Source organism: Ambystoma mexicanum, chromosome 7q (assembly GCF_040938575.1).
Source record: "Ambystoma mexicanum isolate Mex_15411 chromosome 7q, UKY_AmexF1_1, whole genome shotgun sequence".
Classification (NCBI taxonomy): domain Eukaryota; kingdom Metazoa; phylum Chordata; class Amphibia; order Caudata; family Ambystomatidae; genus Ambystoma; species Ambystoma mexicanum.
Window position 1 is genome coordinate 1,154,634,922 of NC_090941.1, and position 21,076 is coordinate 1,154,655,997.

Consider the following 21,076-nt stretch of genomic DNA (forward strand, 5'->3'; position numbering starts at 1 on the left):
CTGTTGCTTTGATCCGACGGGGAGAAAAATTTACACAAAACGTGAGGTAGTACCTGGTTGGTGGATGCATGGGTCTCAGTGACTTATCACAACTTTAAACATGTGATTAGGATTTGGGAGGATCAGGGATTCTACGAGTGCCTCTATCATTTCAACCGCAGCGGATGTGGCTCAGAACTTCAAATAATTCACAAATATCATAACAATCTCAATCATACTATAGACGAGCATTTTATATATTGCTTGTTTAATTGTTTCACACTAGCAGCAAACATTGGATAAGGGTGGAGACCCAGGGGTTTAACATTCATTTTTAACACTTCAGCTGGGGGAACAGGATTGGGGGGTCATGAGCACCATATATCATGGGTGTGGGGGTGTCTGCACAGGGTCGAGGTATACTTGATATGGACGACTTTGCTCTTTCCCAGATCGCAACTAAAAATCAGGTCACCGCCAGGGCATGATGTACTGCGGAAGGTAAATGATACAGTGTTTGTTCTGTTACTTTTTCGCATCTAGATGCTCGTGAGAACAGGCCTTCAACGGATCTAGCATGGGGAGGAGGCTGGGGGAAAGCGCAGGGCTCGCTGTGTGCGGGCAAGTGGGGGGGGTGAGCTACAGCTTCTGCAGGATGCCTGTTCCACAAAGGCCTGGGTTCAGTATGCTCAAAATGGAGTCTAAATGTATTACAAAATGGAGTCTATGTTATGCTACAAGGTGCGCTGTGTGGCCCCACTTGTCGATCCGCAGCCACCCTGCCTCCCGGGCCAAGGGGGATGGGGGCTGCTGACGAGTCAGGAGCCTCACGTAGGGGTGCAATGTGGGGGTGGGGGGTCCTAAAGACTTTTCCTCCCATACAATAGCAGTATCAAATATACTGGCTCACTGCCTCATGTGTGTTCAGTGTTTTGAATTGTGGTACGCCTTATCATCTGGACTACAACCAGAGACCTCCTGATAAATGCTATGCCGGGTATTGTGCGACACTAGTGGATATTTCCACCTATGGCTATATTATATTTTGCTCATGTTCTTTGGAACTGACTGATTACGTCTGCCAATGCCTTAGTATTGTTCTTCACTACATCATGCGATGATGAGATGAAACTGTGTCCTGGTGATGTATACCGCCTGTCTCATGTACCTGCTCCGGTACTTCAGTGCTCCTGTTTAGTAGGTTGCACGGCAACAGCGCTCCCCACTGCAGAACTCCTGTTGGGCCTGCAGTGCAGCCGGGTCATGTTGGAATGGCTCCACTGCCACCTGCTTGGGGGAAAGTGTTGGTTTTCGTAGGGGGGGCGCAGGGACACTGCCAGCTGTTGTGGGGCAGTGAGGGGGGGTTTGTTTATGGGGATTATATTAAAAATGGTAGAGGTGGAACAGCATTTCACATTCTGAGAGAATGTCATGACGGAAACAGTCTTACTCACAGATACACATTGGGCTATACTAGCTGGGATGTACACTAGGACTATGTCCTTTAATGTCCAGGGACTGAGCAACCACACTAAGGCCCGCAAAATAATCACTTACGCCCAAAGACACGGTGTCAAGATATTCATGCTGCAAGAAACGCACACCCAAGGCGGTCTAACGATGAGAATTGCACTGTCTTGGGGGCCCAACAGATTTTATACAGCTTATTCCGCACAGGCCAGAGGCGTGCTAACACTGATCCATAAATCGATAAAATTCACGCTCTTAAAGAGCTACATAGACTCTGAAGGTAAGTATGTTGTTCTACACTGCACGACTGTGAACAGGGAATACCTACTCCTGAACACTTATGGCCCCAATGTGGATACCCTGGAATTCTTTGACTCCATTACATCAATCTTGTTGGGCTATGTTGGGGTCCAGATCATCTGGGGAGGGGATATGAAACTAATTCTGGATACCAGTCTGGATAGAACCGGAGCTACACCCAGAATCTTGTCGCGTGCGGCGCGCAGATGACACATACATAGCGCTACACTTAGCATCCGTGATGTCTGGAGAGTTCGCCACCCCCAGCTGCATGAATATACCTATTATTCATCTGTGCACGATAGCTCATCCAGCTCATCCAGAATGAATCTTTTCTTGACATCCAGTGACTTGATAGGGAGAATAGATAAGGCCCAGATACATACCCGTACATTGTCCGATCATGCCCTGATCACCCTGTCGGTGGAGTTCGGGTCATCCTTGCCTACATGTAGCATGTGGCGTTTCAAATCTGCTGCCTTCCAGGATATAGTATTTAAAGCTGACATGCTGGCAGATATTGAGACCATATTTGAATGTAACTCCTTACAAGCTACTACTGCTGGGATCCACTGGGACGCCTTTAAAGCGTACATTATGGGGATGTCCATCTCAAGGGAGGCTGGTGTACTAAAAACCATCAGAAGCGACCTTAGTCGCTCTGAATCTAAGCTACGGGAGTTAGAACTGGACTGCACAACAGCAGCCAACCTCGCCAAACTTGCACATACTAGTGACAAACTTAAAGTCTTTGAAACGCATGCCATGAGAGAGGTCCGCTATTTTAGTCGCCCGCAGGCTGCACGGAGATATGGGGAGGGTGAGAGACCAGGAAAGACACTTGCAAAGCTAGCGAGAGGGGAATGGGGCCAGGCCCAGATTGTGTCTGTCAAGGATATGCATGTCGTACCACAGTGGTCGGATCAGCAAATATTGAGGATCTTTACTGAGTTTTACACTAACCTCTACGCACTACCCCCGGAACTCAGTGAGCAACACATGAGAGATCTCCTTGATCTCATCCCCAGGACGAGTGTTTCCCACTGGACTAGGGACCAATTCGATTCCCCAATCTTGTTAGAAGAGATTATTAAGGCCATCTCGGACCTCCCGAAGGGTAGGGCACCAGGTCCCAATGGATTCACCCCCACATTCTAACAGCAGCATGTTGCGATACTGGCCCTCAAATTGCTGGAGGTCTGGAATGAACCACTCCGTGCATCTATCCTCCCTCTCTCTCTATGCGGAGTGGTTGTAATGCCCGTTCTCCCCAATCCTCTTCGCACTAATAATAGAGCCAATGGCGGACTATGTTCAAGTACGACATGCCCTGAAGAGTATGATTAAAAGACACCCCCAAAATAATATCTCTATAAGCTGATGAGATGCTATTATACATTAGAGACCCTGCTACCCACCTGAACCCCATTTTGCGGGATATCACGCGCGTAGGTACCTTCTCAGTCTTTACAATTAACTATTCCAAAGAAGAGAGTCTCCCACTCACCAATACAACCCAACAACCTATTTCAGAGTATCCGCTTTGCTGGTCCCCTGGTGGTATCAGGTACTTGGGTGCCTGGGTCTCCCTGTCTAGATCCACCCTCCTAATGGAGAATAACATGGCCGTGGGACAATTAGCTGAGTCAAAAATGGTAAGGTGGTGCTCACCACCGTTATCACTCACTGGTAAACTCTCCCTTATCAAGATGATTCTTGTTCCCAAACTGCTCTACATCTTTAGCAACGTACCCGTCTGGGAAACAATACTTCACGAGGCTACATAAGGCATGCGCACAGTTCTTCTGGCATTCTGTGCGGTGCGTGAGAAATGGTCAGACATGTCACTCCTATATGAGAAGGGGGGATTTACGGGCCCAGACTTAACACTATATTGGATGGCAGCAAAAGCCCAATATGCCATCTATTGGTACCCGCGCCATCTGACTCGCCCACATGTCAAGTTGGAAACTCTGGCCGCAGATCAGGTTAATATTATGACACTGAATTTTTATCGCGATTATATGCCGGATTCCCCACTTGATCCAGTAGCGACTACCCTATTCACCTGGGTCTGATTCCTGAATTTAACGGCCGACTCCTTTCCCTACTATAAATGGCTCCCGGTCTGGGGTTCCCTGGACTGGAACACACACACGACACAGCCTTGGCCCGGCGCTGGAGTGCTCTGGGTTGTCAGGTATTAACTGATTTCTTTCCCAATGGGAAGTTCATCGACCCACAGTCATGGAAGCAGGGACACTCTGGATCTACACTTGAGATGTTACAGTGCTATAGGCTCTGTACGGCCTTCCGTGTCAAGTGGCTTACTTTTCCTGCTGAACCTCCTGACACCCCTGGTGTCGCCTACATAACTCGAGTGGTGCTCATGGTGTTGTCTCCTCTCTATATAAAATGCTGCTGGCAGAAACCCCAACCCAGCCTGCCAAAGCACGCAATGAATGGGCGGACAAATTGGGCCTTGATGTCTCTGACCACCTATGGAAAAAGATGTGTTTGCACACAAACAGAGTGTCCCTTAACTTCCGCTACTGCGTCATGCAGTTTAAATTACTGAACAGGTTGTATTACACTCCCAAAAAAAATCTCTAAGTTTGCCCATCATGGTACACATACATGCGCCCGTTGTGGTATGTAGGGGGCAGACCATCTACACATGTTCTGGACATGTCATGCACTGGGTGATTTTTGGGACGGGATCTCGAAGGCTCTCACTGATATCACCGGAACGGTGATCGATCCCAGACCACTGGGCATCTTGTTTGGAGTGTAGAGCACTGATGATAGTAGACAGGTGGCCACATTTCTAAACATAAGTTGCATGGTGGCCAAGAAATGTGTGCTCCAGTGTTGGAAGAGCCCCTCCCCCCTACCTTTCAGAAGTGGCTTAATGCACTCACCTGGTCCCGGACCTGTGAGGAAGAATACCTTACTTTGTTACCGACGCACTCTCACCCCAAGAACATATGGTCCGTGTTCAATAGTTACCTCATCAACCAAGCTGAGGGTGCGCCTGGAAGCGACTCACCTATGATCTCCTAGGGCTGTTGTTGAATGTAGCAGTGTATTACAATTGACTGTTTCGTCCTTTCGCTAATTTGCTGCCTTCTCCTCTTGTGTACTTTATCCAATGATGGTATTGACTGTACGGTTTGCTCTGTTTTATGCGATTGCTGCCAATAAAAAACTATAGAGTTGTGGCTGCTGCACTATAATATATATATTTGCCTTGTTAATTTTATCAGAAACTGTAAGTGCCCCCACCCTCCTAAATACAACTTCTGGACACACCACTGACCATGCCTGCGCCATCCCATCTGGTGGTCATGAACCACATGGGAAATACCTACAAAACAACACCACTGGGCACCTCCCTTTGAGAAAGCTGGATAAGACAAGGACCGCAAAATGGGTAAGTAAAAATATGCTTTGCTTTTATGGTCACATTTAACACTCGGTTTGGTGCAGAATGATCATCGAAATGTTCACAAAAATAATTGAAAACATCATGACATGCAGTCATTACGTGATCTCATATTGGGAAGAGTTTTATTATAGTTTATCTTTTAATGGCAATATGAGTTATACATTAAAAGCAAACTCTTTGCAATGCTTTAAATCACCTTCTAAAAATCAATATGCAAATATTTGCAATCAAACAATCAGTGTTGAGTAACAATTCTGAAGCGATATAGACATGGCGACATGTGAGTAACAATCCTGAAGCTATATGGACATGGCGACATGTGAGTAACAATACTGAAGCGATATGGACATGGTGACATGTGAGTAACAATCCTGAAGGATATGGACATGGCGACATGTGAGTAACAATACTGAAGCGATATGGACATGGCGACATGTGAGTAACAATCCTGAAGGATATGGACATGGTGACATGTGAGTAACAATCCTGAAGGATACGGACATGGCGACATGTGAGTAACAATCCTGAAGGATATGGACATGGCGACATGTGAGTAACAATCCTAAAGTGATATGGACATTGCAACATGACCAGAGAACACTGAGGAATCAACGTGCGGGTGTTACAGCTTGTCTTTTACATGCCCTAATTATGTGGTTATTGCACATTCTTTTCTTTACATGCAACAAGGCAGAAAATACTATCACAATCCACAACAGAATATTTGGTTTGATTAAGTCTCTTATTATTTTTTGAATCTTTAATCACACAGCCTGCGTCAATCACAGCTGCTTTCACACATTCCTCATCTAGGCATAAAATAGGCAACTTGATTGTGCTGCACATCTCAAACGTGCATCCGAGGACTAGAACCAGCACAAGGTGTCCACTTATTTTCACCAGCGATGACATATCTTTCATTGCCTTGCGGAAGCCATCCACGTCTGTGCAAAGATGTTCCAGGGAAAATGTTGAGAGGACGCAGTCAGCTTGAGTCGGAAGCTTCGGCGCAACTGGATGATCTTCATTGGCCTCACATTTTATAAGCTTTGCAATCTTCCCTCTCAGGCTTTCTTCTTTCTCAATCCCTATTTCTCTGTGGAAACAAATGCAACATATAATGTGGCAGATATGTAGACGAGTCAATGTTTACTTAACATGCAGTTAAATCAGCCTTTAATAAAGCAACATGCAATGGGGTTTGCCTTCTTCTGATCATACAAGTAGAGCTTTCTGTGATGCATCTGCATTAGTAATGACTTTGCATATCACTTTCCAGTCAATGTGAAATATCATTATGACTTTGCTGGTGAAGTAATAACCTGCCAGTAATTTCATTTACCGGCACATTACTGCACCAGCTAAGTACACGTTTGCCGGTGGGGCACCAGATTTACCTCCAGCTAAGAACTGGAGGTAAGTCAGGTGACTTACCGGCAAACATTGTCAGTATTACTAGGACAGGTATTACCAGTGCCGGCAATACCGGAAAATCATGGAATGGGGATTTACAACTGTTGCCGACAATAGTAATCCAGTGGTAATACCGCCGGAACAGGTGACCACCCAGATACCACCAAACTCGTAATAGGCCAATAACAATATCCTGTGCTTGTCCAACTTCTTTGTGTATATGATATGCCAGAGCACTGTTTCTCTTGTGTATGCATTGTTAGATGTTTCTTTATTGATAAATCAGATGTTTTGTCAGGGAACACATGTAAAAGTAACCAAAGTCTTTGGAGAAATCCTGCAGCATGTGCCTTGCAATAGAGGGAATCATAATGGCTGACTATTTGATGGCCCACAAAAGATAGGACAATACACAAAAAAGCCAATGACCAAAGAGGGACTGGATATTTAGAGGAGGAATCATCCTATATACAGGCTCTGCCTTGGGTTGTTCCACTTGTCATTTAGGGAGTCCTGTGTAGCTCCACCAGGGGTGCAACTATCATTTAAGATCCAAGCTAATGCAGCTTGTGCCTTGCAGACTCCTTCCAGCGATCACTCTGACAGAAATCACCAGGGACCCGACATTCACTTGCGGTTCCTGGACCATCATGCCCTTAGTGCCCTGGAAACTCTAAGGTGCAGCTGTGTGCACTGGTTTGACATATGTATGGTCTATACACCAGCACACATAAATGTGCACATTTATTAGACATAGGCTGACGAGTTGCGCAGTGCAGTACATATTCAGCTGTAATACCGTTACCACGGCATTACCGCACAGCCCAACTAGGGGCGTGGGAGTAAGGTGGAGTAAAAACCTCCCGCAAGAAGCGGTAATGCAGCCACAATTCCCCAATTGGAGTCCTATGGACTCCAATTAATGGGGACTAATACCGCCGATCAAGTGTTGGTAATGGTAATACAGTTTGGTAGTATCACTGCAGATTTACCACAGAGATACCACCAAATTTATGATAAGACCCATGTAGGTCTAAATATTACCTTTCTATTTCAGGGACTTCAACGCAAACTGCCATATTGAGCAGCAGCTTATGCAGTCAGGAGAACCTGTGGGCAAGCCACTACTAGAAGTGTGGTGTTTGGAAGAAGCACCACTAGCCCCATCATGTTGCTGTTGGGAGGCTTCCTCTGATACCCACAGGCTCCCAAAACCTGACGCAGGACTCACAGACCTCTCTTCATCATTCCCAGCTAAAGTAGCACATGTCATCAGCTACAAACAGGGGTACAATATGTGAGCTATCCACCTTCACTCTAAGTGGCACAACCAGCAGAGAGTTCATGTTTCCTCATCATATTCCCACTTACTCAGCCCACCCTCATTCATTGGCTAGTCCTGTGCTGCCTTCCTCGTTCCAATTCCTATTCCACTTTCTCATCACATTCCCTTTTCAATTTCCTCTTTTCAGTGCCACAATCGCATCGCTTTCCCCCATGTATTTCCTAATCCCCATCCCTCTTCTCAGTCCTTGTCCTCATCACAATCCCCCTTCCTCTTCCTTGTCCCATTCTGTCTTCCTCATTCTTGTCTCTCTTTCTCTACCCTCTTCCTTTTTCCTCCACCAAGTTCTTCTCCCTCTTCTCCTTCCCTCTTCATTGGCCCAGTCATTCTTTAACCCCCCCGTTACCTCTTGCTGCTCAGCAGACTTGCCCCCTTCCCCAATCCATGTTTCTTGTCCCAGTCCCTCTTCTTCTTCCTCACCCTTGTCCCTCTTCCTTGTCCTAGTGCATCCTTTGCTCGTCCCAGTACACACTCCTCCTACCTCCTTTTCATCACAGACCATATTTGCCCTCCTCATTCCAATCTTCTATCTAATCCTGGGACCAGTCTCTCTTCATCTTTGTTATCCAGGTCTCTCCTACATGTGCAAGTCCCTCTTTCTTCTTCCTTTCCCACTTTGGCATCCCAGTACCTCTCCCTTTTCCTTAAACCAATCCCTATTCCTCATCTATCACCCTCCTTCTCATCTATGTCCTCATTCATCTTCCCCTTCCCAGTGCCCCTTCCTTGTCCCCATACTCTTTTCTTATGCTTGCCCCATTCCTACTTCCTCTTCTTCAATCCTGTCCCTCTTCCTTTGTCCATTCCCTCTACTTCTTGCCCATCTCAGTTGCCTTCTGTCCCAACTCCCTTACTTCTTCCCCATCCCTGTCCCTCTTTACCTTCCTAGTCCATCTTAATCACCAAGCTCTCTCGTCCTCTTTCATGACCCTCTTTCTTGTCCCAGTCCTTCTTCTTTTTCTCTCTTCCACACATTAAGTCCATCTTTCTGTTCCATACTTAGACCCTCTTTGTCCTCTGCATATCTTCATTTTCCCAATTCATCATCCCTGTCCCTCTTCCTCATCTCAATCCCCCTTCCTTTGTTTTGCCTAGTCCCTCTTTCACATCCCAATCCCTCCTTCCCATCACATTGATCTCCCCGTAACCAGTCTGTCTGCCTCCTACACCTTCGCTCTCCCACACTCTATTTATGTTACTCATTACGTCCCACTTTCTCTTCCTTGACCTACACCCTCTTTCTCATCCCAGTCCCTCTTCTGAGCCAATAACCCCTTCCTCTTCCTCAGATGTCCCTCCCTTCATCACTGTCCCTCTTCTAGTCCCTCTTCCCCATTCCCCTGTCTTCTTTCTGACCCTCTTCGACTTCCCATCACTCTCCCTGAAACCAAGTAACTGTTTCTCTTCATAGTCCCAGTCCCTGTCCCTCTTGTTCCTTGCCCAGTCCCTTCTTCTCATCCTATTCTGTCATTGTCAGTCCCTCTATGTTTGTTTCTCGTCCTCATTCCACTGCCTATTCCTTATCACCTGCACACTCCTTTTTCTTCTTTCTGTTCCAAGTGCTTCTTTCTCATCCCATTTCACATCCTCTTCCTTATCCCACTCTTTTCAGTTACTCATTTAATTCCAGTCCCCATTCCTCATTCTAGGTGTTCTTCCCTCTTTCTTGTCCCATTCCCTCTTCCTAAATACCTGCGCCTCTCCCTCTCCCCCACCTCATCACAGTCCTGTCTGCTTCTCCAGTCCTTCTTACTACACCAAGTCCATCATGTCTGATGGATACTTCTCGTGCTGTGCTGGGACATGTTACAGCACAAACATTTCATCTTTCTGCAAACAATTACACATGCTCTGCTGTCTGCATTCTTTTTTGGAGTAGGATTTTCATACCTGTAACACATGGATAATTATGATTTACCTCATTCTTTTGGACATAGTGATGGTCCTTGACAACTGAGGCTTTAAATTGTTTTTTTTTTTAAACATTATTGATGATTAGAAGTCAGATCGGAAAGAGGACCTTCACCACAAGCTGTGTAAGCTTTGGGTTGTGTGCCTCAGTCAACAATGCATTAATGAATCAACCTGCAGAGTGTAACAGCTCATATAACAATAGCCATGTGATGACCTGAGCAGTATCTTGCATGATCTTTGATCTGGACCTGTTCTGTATGGGGTCAACACAAATGCATGCCTATGAATTCAAAATGCAATGAAAAACTGCAACTGCCCAAACAAATTCTAATTTAAATTGCATAAGTTCATTTGAATAACTCTATAAATTGAATACTGAATTTCATTGGTAAACATTTTAATAATTAACACTTTTTTATAAAGAAAGATGCACATTGTGTTTTGTACAAGCATAACAACTTTGGGGCTCTTTACAAGGTTGCCAGTATACAGTAAAAGTGCTAGTAATTCCAGTCACCAGCACTTTTACTGGTTTGGCCCATTACAATTCAGCAGTAACCGTGTTGCTGGTATTACCAGCGCCAGTACACTCACCACTATAAATACCAGCGCCGATAATATCGGCACCAGTGTTACCGTTGACCCAACCACCAACTCCGATATTACCCGATTAACGGTATTACCTGCTGATTACAACAAAGGAAATGCCAATAATACTGGCAAAACCAAGGCAGAGATACTTACAGCTCTTAGCAGGTGGTAAAAGCACATAGGTGATGAAATGAGGCTACTGGTGCACCCAATTCACCCAGGCTCACCAGGAAGGGTATAAAAGGTCCAGCCATTCCTCAAAAACGCTTCCCTGCACAACCATGCTGCCACTCACCACAGTGTACATGGACATGGAACTGCCCCAGGCCAACCTAGAGCTGCAAGGGCTGGAGGACAACCAGTGGCAGCAGGAGGCATTGGAGAGGAGGGGGAAGATGCCACTTGAAAGGAGAAACCTTTGTAGATGGGACCATTTCTCAGACATAACTCAATACAGCCATCCAAGGATAGAAACACACAACTGTGAAAGGTACAGAGACCTTTATTTCACCAACGGCCGGGAGCATTTGTTCTGTCAACCATGGTGTTTAAGGTGAAAAGAGGAAAGTCTCAAATCCCTCCAATTTCCAACATATATTTATAACAAAAACAACAGGATACATCACTCCTGTTTTAAAATGAATCCTACAACCTAATTGGTCTAATTTCTATGATTACAATAAATTGCCCTCTCTTATTGGGTACACATGCTTCCTGAAATACATCACTATTTCCTCTAACACAGACCAGCATAAAATGTGTTATTCTCATTTTAATGCACACAGGACATGTTTTGCAACTCAGAGGATGGATGGAAGTGGTTTTGAGATGACATAGCTCTAGCCAACATGCCATGGACACAACCTTGCTGTCTCAATCTCATTGGCTCATTGTCTATTTTATCTATTTCTCACTTACTGCTAATTCCTTTATAAAAAAAAACTCTTGAGAAACACTGCTAAAAACTGTCCATTCTACTATTTAATGCTCCCAAGTTCATGCACCTGGCTCTGCTTGAGCAGATCCTCCTTTTTTCAACTTTTTCAACTCTGCCTGGTCAAATTTTTCTGTGGCTTAGGCAATTCTAACTTTCCTGAGACTTAAAGCCTGTATTTATTTATAATGCATGCTTATGGTGTCCATTTTAAATGAAATGGATACCTTTTGCTATTGCAATTCTATGTTAATGAAATATGTCCATATGTTATTCATGTTGTGCACAAATATGTGCATTTCTTTATATATGTGTTTCCTACATGAATGGGTGCAGTGAAATATTCTTCATTCTTTTAACTTATTGTTCATGTAGCTTCAGGATGAATGTAATTTACTTGATGTCTATTGAACGTGCCCATGTACCCCTTATCAAGTATTATTGCCACTTTCAATTTACTTTGTATCCATTCCCTAATGCACTTGCCTGGGATAAGAGGGTTATGGCTGCCTCAATGAATAATGCTTCTCACTTTTACAATGATGGAAAGGGGGGCAGAACACGGTCCCTGAGTGACATGTTCTCCTGTCCTTCACTAGAGGGGGAGATGCCGTTGCTTTTGGTCTACTCCTCTATACCACGCATGGTGTGCAGCCATACACTATGAAAGGGACTCACCATGGACCCTCACAGACACACAAATCCTCATCCTGTGCCGCCTGAACAGGGAGACGAAAAGAGACTTCCTCATGCACATCTAGGAGGACATAGGGAGCAGGATTGGCATAAGGAAAGCCATACCACTGTTGGTCAAGCTGTTGTCGGTCATGCACTTATTAGCCAAATGCACATTCCAACACTCAGTGAGCCAACTGCATGGTATTTCATAGCCTGCCTTCTCCAGAGTGTTGGGCCAAAATGCTGGAACCACTCCTGCACCATGTGGGCCAGCACATTGCCCTCCCCACCACCCAGGCACAGGTGAATGCAACTAAGGCATGGTTATCTACAATTGCAGGAATGCCCAAGTCGGTGGCAGTCCTGGATTGTAGACATGTGGAGCTGGTGGCCCCCGAGCCCTTAGAGGAGGTCTACAGAAACTGGAAGCAAATCCATTGACTGAATGTCCCGGTCACATGTGATGCCGAACTCATCATCAGTCACTGCTGTGTCCGGTTCCCAGGAGCAACCCATGATACAATGATCCTACAGAACAGCGCGCGGCCAGAATACATGCAGGGGCACAGAGGGAATAGACCTGGATATTGAGTGAGTACATGTCCAATCTCACTTACCTTGCTGTATGGGCGGCATGAAAACGGGGGGGCAAAGGTTGTGACTGCATGACCTGACAAGGCCCTGTACATGCAGGACCTACCAGCACACCCACAGATGACCTGCTGGAACCCACATAAGGAGTACATGACTGGAGATGCAGCAGTCACTGGACACACCATGCAACTCAACAGGCCAGCAACACACAATGCACTACAGGTGCCAGAATGAAACACCACACAACACGTATGGGTGGCAAAGTGGTGGGCCAGGCCACCTACTGGTGTCCGAAGTATGTGTAGGGGTACCCCCAAGAGCCAGGGGATAAGGGTGAAGATGACATAGGACACCAAGAACAATGAACAAGGTTGACGCCCATGTACAGTAAAATCCACATAGTACAATGCCACACAAATACCTCAGTTGCCTCAAACACACTTGGTGTCCTTAATAGCCTGCCCATGCCCAGAAACCCTTGATGGGAGGAGAGGGGGGTGGGAATCGACTAAGTGCATGGCCCACAAACACCAATGAGCCCATGGGGTGCCCATGAAACGAAGCTCCCAATAAAAAACCCCAAACATGGGATGACATACTGCAACATTACAAATGAGGGACATGTCCCGTGCATTTGACATGACATGCACTTAGTTCCCCATGCAATCCACCCCATCCCCGAATGCAACAGAGACAACCTGCATATATAACCCAGACTCCCATCAAGGACACTACATGGGAGCAATGCACAGCCCCATGCCACGCACTGTGGCATGCTGCCCTGACTGTCATGGACCGAGAAACAATGAGGGTTGGCTGTGAGCTGTGTGTAAGTAGCACCATGCCAGACTGGACACCAACCCTGTGAAATGCAATCAACATGAAATGACTGCAATGTGAAACAGTGTGGTGCAATGACACATGGGAGATGCATGCACAGACGGTGTATGGAGCTACTGCTGTAACAGTTAACACTTCTGCAGATCATCATGAGTCGCACATGTGTCTTTGCCCATTGTAGGTGACTCTGGATACCTGCAGCTACCATCGCTGTTGACCCCTTTGAGGAATCTCCAGATTCCACAGGAAGTGGCATGCAACAGGGCCCATGTGTGGACTAGGGTAACTATTGAGTGCACCTTCATCCTGTGGAAGGCCGGCTTCAGATATCTACCCTGTTCTGGTGGTGCGCTAATGTAGAGGCCTGACAAGGTGGGACAGATTGTCTTGGTCTGTGTGATGGTACATAAAATCTGTGTCAGGCGAACATGTCCCTGCCCCCCGATCTGGACATGCCTGTCCCTGAAGATGATGCTGCAGTGCCTGCAGGACCTATGCATGTGTGCACTGAGTGTATGGAGGCCAGAGATTGGTGCAACTGTCCCGGCAGGAACTGTTTGAGAATGTTTTCTGATTCCCACATCCAAATTGCATACCCCTTGTGCCTATGTATGTGTTCTGAACATTCACCTCCAACACTTGTTCACAAATACAAATGTTATTTATTTGTCATTGTGTCAAGTAAAAATGTGATGTATATGTCAACGTAATATCTGAAATGCACTACACAAAAACAGCTTCCCAACTCACCACCCTTAATACAGCCTCTTCAAACACCCATCCTCTACACACACTCCCCAAACACCCACCCTCCCCAAACACACACAGTGTACGTACCCTGGCATTGTCCAAATGTTATTTCCTGTGCCTCCTGGGTATGGGGCTCTCCTCCGGCTCCTTTCCAGTTAGGAGGTGCTGAGAGTGGTGTCTTGGGGTTCCAGACAGGGATCCCTCTGTGCAGGTAACAGAGATGGAGGGCTCTGAGCCCTGGGCCTGCATGTGCTGCAGGGTCAGCTGTATTGCCTGTTAGATCCCCTCAGCACTGGCTGTGGAGTAGTTACTGTACTCCTGCACTCTCTGGACGAGAGTGACCATGGCAGCAGTGGCATGGCCAAGAGATTGGGCCATCCTATGGCTGCACCCCTACACACACATTCATGCATTGCTCACATTTCCTGGAGCCGCTGGCCTACAAGTTCACCATGTCAGAGTGGCACACCTCATTGGCAAGCAGGGGTGCATTCATAGATGAGAAAGTGGACAGAGGCAGAGGTAGAGGGCTGTGGAGTGACCAGGGCTGTAGCAAACCGATGGAAATGAGGCATCATCATCAATCCTCTTCATCAGTTTATTTATTTATTTTATATCTTATAAGGCGCTGCATACCCGTAGTCCTCAGAGCACTCCAAGAAAAGAGGAATGAAGGAAGGAAAGAGCAGATGAGGAGGAAAAGGACAGATTTCTATTCAGGTAGATTAAAAAGTAATGTCTTTACATTTTTCTTAAACATAATCAGCGATTGAGATGTTTTAATATTCAGGGGCAAGACATTCCATTCAAGTGGAGCAGTGAATTCGAAGCTGCAATCGGCAGTGTTTTTTAGACGAGATCGCGGCTGACTGATCTGACGAGTGTCGGAGGAGCGTAGCACGCTGCTGGATGATTTTCTCACTAATGTTTTGGTTATAGAGTGTGCCACATCTGAATTCTGGCATTTATATGTAAGAGAGAGAATTTTACGCCTAATGCTCTGCTTCACCGGAAGCCAGTGTAATTTCCTCCTGACGGCAGTGATGTGGTCCCGTCTGGCTAAGCCAAATACAGCCCTAATGGCTCCATTCTGAGCAGTTTGAAGCAGATTTCGGTTGCCATGAGAAATGCCGATTAGTAATCTTTCACAGTAGGCTAATCGTGAATGTAATAATGAAGATGCCAAGAGAGATCTGTTTTTAAATGAGAGGTATAGCCTAATCTGGTGAAGCAATTTAGTTATATGTCCACATGATGAGCGAATCTGAGAAACCTGTTTTTTCATTGAGAGATTGGCATCCAACATCACTCCTAAGGTTTTCAATCATTTGCTCACAGGGATTATGATACCAGCCCCCTCAAAAGAATCATATTGATGGGTGAGTGTCTTTAATTGGGGACCAAGGCCAAGATTGCAGCTCAGCTTTTGAGTCGTTGAGTGATAATGAATTATGGGCTTGGATTTCCAGGCTTGGAAGATAAACAAGATTCACGGTTGCTACATCCTCCTGATAGTTTCCAGACAGCTCGAACAGGATCTGGGTGTCATCCGCATAATTTGCAAATTGGACACCCAGATTGTCAATGAGATCGAAAAATTGTCTAATATAAATATTAAAAAGCAAGGGAGACCGACAGGAGCCTTGTGGAACACCACATGGGATAGATGTGGGTTTGGCTTGAGCCCTCTCGACTGGCACTCTGTAGAGTCTAGCACCCAGGAAAGACACAATCCATTTAGCTGCACTCTCTTAGCAGTTGGAGGCAATTAGCAGTCTATTATGTAGTAGAGTGTGATCGATGATATCAAACACTGCCGAACGATCTAACACTAACAGCAGCGCAGGATGCTTTCTTTCTATGATTCCAATGATGTTTGACTTAAGGTCCAGAAGAGCTGTCTCTGTGCCATGCTGCGAACGAAAGGCAGACTGATTTGGATTGAGAAGTGCATGTTCTTCAATTAATTCCTGGAACTGTAAGTAGGCCACTCTCCTTTCAACAGATATGGGACATTGGTAAGCGGTCTATGTTTCTTGGGGCTGTGTGGTCAAGAGTGTCCTTTTTTAAAAGGGGAGTCACCCATACCTCCTTCAGAGCTCCAGGTACTACCCCCATCAAGAAAGAGGAGTTGATCATTTTAGTGATCCATGGTATCAAAACGTCCATGGATCCTTTTAATGTATCAGGAGGGCAAGAGTCCCCTAGGCAAGATGTGGATTTCATGTCAGTGACAATCTCATTGATCTCTTGTTCGGTACAGATATGAAATTCAAACTTCGGAAGGGTAGCCAACAAGGTATTATTTTGACAATCCACTTTGATATAGTGCCTCATTCTGAGGTTGGTGGTAGTCATGGCGCTATTTGCGTCATGACTGCCACCAATAACGGGTCCGGCACCGGTCCAGTTCAATGGGGACTTACCGGTGTAGTCCGACCTTTGCGTGACCGGTAAATTCCCATTGAAAATGCCCTTCCCCATTCCCATTTGAGCCCCCATAGGGCTACTATGTACTAACGGGCCCGCGTATGTCAAGCCCGTTCTTTGCTCCCTGGTCCCTTAACAGGCTTGACAGACCAGCCGTTAATGGAGGGACCCGCTAAGAGACTTTGTAGTAGGGCGGTAGGGGATTACCAGCACCGGTATCCCTTACCGCCCACCTTGGAATGACCCCCATAGTCTTTTTTGGTGTCAAGATTGGCCAGTTGGTTAGAGATAGCTAGACGATGTCCGGTAACTTTGCTCATAAATGCATCCTGTATTTGTTGACACCAAACAGAGTTCTTTGAGTTGGATTTAGCATTATCAATGCGTGCATTGTATGTTTTCTTTTTAGACTCAATTATGAAATTTTTATACTTTTGAACTGATTTTTTTTATATTTTTATGTTCTTTTTATTTGTCTTGCTTCCATGCTCTCATCACAGCACCAGATTTTATTGGTAGTCTCAGATTTCATCATCTTAGTTTTTTCTGGGGCCAAAGTATTGATGGTATCGTTAATGGCAGATGATAAGTGACTGAATTACTCTGACGTGTCTTTGATTCAATCAATAACACCCAAATTGATGGATACAAAAGAGGAAAAAGCAATCAGTGTGACCTTTTTAATATTTCTACAAGTGATAAAAGACCTGGCATTGGTATCAAATCTTAATGGGGGGATTGGAATTATGATTGTAGTGTTTACAAAAAGATGATCCGACCAAGGACATCCTAGGGCACTAATGGTAGAGTTCTGGACATTATAGTATCCAGTTCAAGGTATGACCACCTTGATATGTTTGGACCGTTAACAGTTGGGTGTAACCTGTCACTTCCAAGGAGGATAGGAGAGAAGAGGCAGAAGTGTCTGATGGATCTTCGGCCCATAAGTTAAAATCACCCATAACAATGACTGGTGAATTCACTTTAGTGATGCTATTCAATACTCCTATAAGCTGTTCTCCAAAAGATGGAGGTGAGCGGGGAGGTTTTCAAAGTATAATTATAGCGAGAGAAATATTTGGGTTAATTTTCATTTTTATCATAAGGTATTCACAGCCATCTAGATGATGGATATTGGAGTAATAAGAATTATAATGTTCTTTTGCCATGATTGCTACACCCCCACCCCATTGGTCTTTATGATCAGCCCTGAAGATTTTATAAACCAGGGGCACTGCGTTATTCACAGCTAACTGAGCTGAATCAAATAGCCACGTGTCTGAAAGCACAGTTGTGGGCACATGGGCCCTGCCATGATAGCCTGGTGGCTGGATTGCCTGCAATGGTGATGTGGGTGTTCCTGGGTCTGAGTCACCACCGGACATGGGTGGGATGGCAGCACTGTGTCCCTTGACAGGGGCTTTATCAGGCCTCATGTGGTAGCTTTGCCAACTGGCATGTATCCCTGTTGGCCAGTGGAGGGGCCATTGAACACAGCCTAGTGGATAGCGACAGCCATAGGTACTGGTGGTTTGCCACTTGCAGTGGTGGTTGGAGGTAGCAGAGGTTATGATGGGGGTGATGGTGGCAGAGGTGGTGATGCTGGTGATGGTGGCACAGGTGGCCTGGTAGCCCTGCCCTGCTCTCTTGCCCTGCTGGCAAGGGCCATGGCCTGAGCAGGTTTGGATGCCAGATGTTCATGGCCCAGCCCCATCACTGTCCGTGGACTGTGTGCCTGTTGGGTATTTAATGGCATGCAGTTAGTCATCTTATTCATGTCTGCAGGCTTGAAGTACACTCATGTGACATTGTGTGTGTCCTGCAGCTGCTCATTCCATGTGGATTTCTTTGGTGTGTTGGCTCCAATGTATGCTCCTGCATGTAGGTAGTGGGAGTGCACATTGCCTGTTGGCCTGCCAAGGTGGCTTGCTGTTGTGTGTGCCGTGGACCATCAATTCATGACATGGACTCACTTGGCACATATGAGTGATTCTCATGTGTCCATATGTCGGGATGCATTTTTCTGCTACTGTGCTTGTGCAAGGCTGTATCTACCCGCATCCTCTGGCACATCACGTGTCTGTTCACTGGCTATTTGTTGTGACTGGCATGTGTTGGACCAATTCCCTTGCCCATTTAGTGCTTCTCTGCTGGGGAGTGCATGCATTTGGACACAACATTTTATTTATTATTGCACATGGTGTCTGTTGCACTTACCACCATTGCCTTGGGTCCCTGCTCCAGGTTCTGCACTGCCAACGATTCTCTCCATGTTGAGTACGGAGCTGGCTGTCTCCTCCTAGCTTGTGAGACGGAGGGATTTCACTGTCCCTCCTCCTGTGGCGGCACTCTCCCTTCTCTGCTTTGCAATGAGGCTCCATACCATTGCTTTGAGGTAGCTTTGGGGTCATCCTACCAAGCAATTCCTTGTAATATGGGGAACAGTCCCTAGAGCCATCACCCTTGTCCTCACCTCTGCTCATATGGCAGACTTTCTCTGCACACTTGTCCTCCTGTGCATGGTGCCAAACAGAGCACCAGAGTGTTCGATCACTATCTGCGAATTTGGGCTTGTGGAGCTGGAGATCGGGGGCCGGGGACTTCTTTTGCTGGAACATTCTTTTGGCACCTCTTCTGTAACTGGTTGGCAATGGGAAATGGGAGAATCCTGGTAGATTGAGTGTTAAAGATGGCCACCAGTAAACTTCCCCTTTCCGGCAGTGACACTATTTCCAGTGCCGTTAATGCCCATGCAGGTCATTTGGGCAGTTTAGGGGTTGCATCGGTATTACTGGCACAAATCGTCTGGTAATACCGGCCAATGGCTGTTGATGCCGGTAATACCCCAGTTCAGCGGGGGAAGGGGGAGTGCAATCGCACAAGGAATTCCGCCATGTCAGTATTTTCACTGTCTTACCGACAAACTCATAAGGAGCCCCCTTGTCAATGCATAACCTTGTACATGCTTAGTTCTTATTAAAACCATAATGAAGGAAGGAGAAAAAGGATATAGTGAAGGCTTTGAGTCATGACCTAGAACTGACCCACCAACACACTGGGAGGAAAACCCACAGAGAAGTCCAAAGACCCTGACCCTTTGGAAGGGAACCAGATTATCACAAGAGAGGGTGCCTTACGTTTAGAGCCTGTTGTGATGAATCCAATGGTGTGGTCACTCCTTTAGCAGAAGTGACCTCTCCCCCGGTGCCCAGGGGACAAGAGCCGCTACCTGATCCTGACCTTGGACCTTGGGCAAAGCTGTGTAAGGGAGGCTCACGTTGGGGGATGCAACCCTCAAGAGTGTGAAAGGTCATCATCAGACGAGACATGATATATCCCTTTTTCTTTTAGGGATCCCCCCTACATTCCTCATGCATTAATGGCATATTGTCACACATCCCTTCACCTACCCATTGAAGCTGCTAAGAATACCTTCCCATACTCTGCATATAAGTCATCAAGAACTGACTTCCCTTTTCCGGAATGTAACAGTACTGTGACGAGGAAGCTGAGTGTGCTATGGAGAATTCTCAACAATGTGCTAATTTCCCTTACCTTTTGAGACCCCCAGCAACTTTGCTGGATTTCTGGGATTTCATTTTTTTACCTGGGAAGAGTGTGAGCCTTTTTTCCCACTCTTCCATGTATTTTGTGTGTCTTTTACTTTGTGTGTTCTTTGGTTATGGAGATTTAAAACAACTCCATTGGCATCATCTATTTCTGTATGTCACAGAGCACCTTCAGTGCAGTGGCACAGGGGTGTCTTTCAGACTCCCCAAGGTTTAAATACCTTCTCTGGGACTGACTATCGTCTCCCAGAGCATGTAAAGTTAAATTGGCTTTACTAGTCTTTTTAAATTTACTGACCCAGCACACACTATCTTTCAATAGAGTGCTGGAGGGGTTGCCTAGCTTCCCTTGAGTCAAAACACTCATGTAACAGTAAAATGTTACTTTTTCCTATTTTAAATGGCTGGTGGCAGTGATTTAGATCAACTACCGTGATTTTTTGCGACCGCTAACAACGGTAGCTAAAAATCGGGTCAGCCATGTTTTCCAATATGGCGCCCAATCCCTATCTGTAAAAACAGACTCCAGTCATCTTTTTTCACTATTTCTTTAAGGAAAAGTCATTCTTGCATTTGTCTCTGCGTGCCAAACGAGGTTTGGTCCCTTTGTTTGTTGGCCTTTGGTGGGCTTCAGTGCTGAAGCCCTCTTCTGGCGCCAGAGTGTCTGGAGTGGACAGGATCTGAGGGAGGTGTCCGAAACTCCCTGTGTTAGTCTCCTAAGAGACCTGAATGCACTCTGGCGTGATTGGCTGGCTGGCTGTCCGGCAAGAACAGCCACCCTGATGTGTGAGTGACAGCCAGGCTGGAATGAATGGGGGAAA

General features: G+C 46.0%; 1 protein-coding gene across 1 annotated transcript in view; it reads right to left on the reverse strand.

Moving 5' to 3' along the window:
• Positions 1–5,297: 5,297 nt before the first annotated feature.
• The window catches only part of LOC138528287 (nicotinamide N-methyltransferase-like), a 215,109-nt gene continuing 199,330 nt past the window's right edge, over positions 5,298–21,076 (reverse strand). Inside the window, exon 3 of the mRNA XM_069639749.1 lies at positions 5,298–6,293. Coding sequence (XP_069495850.1) covers positions 5,855–6,293 — 439 coding nt within the window. The 3' untranslated portion in view covers positions 5,298–5,854. The remainder of the gene's footprint in view (positions 6,294–21,076) is intronic.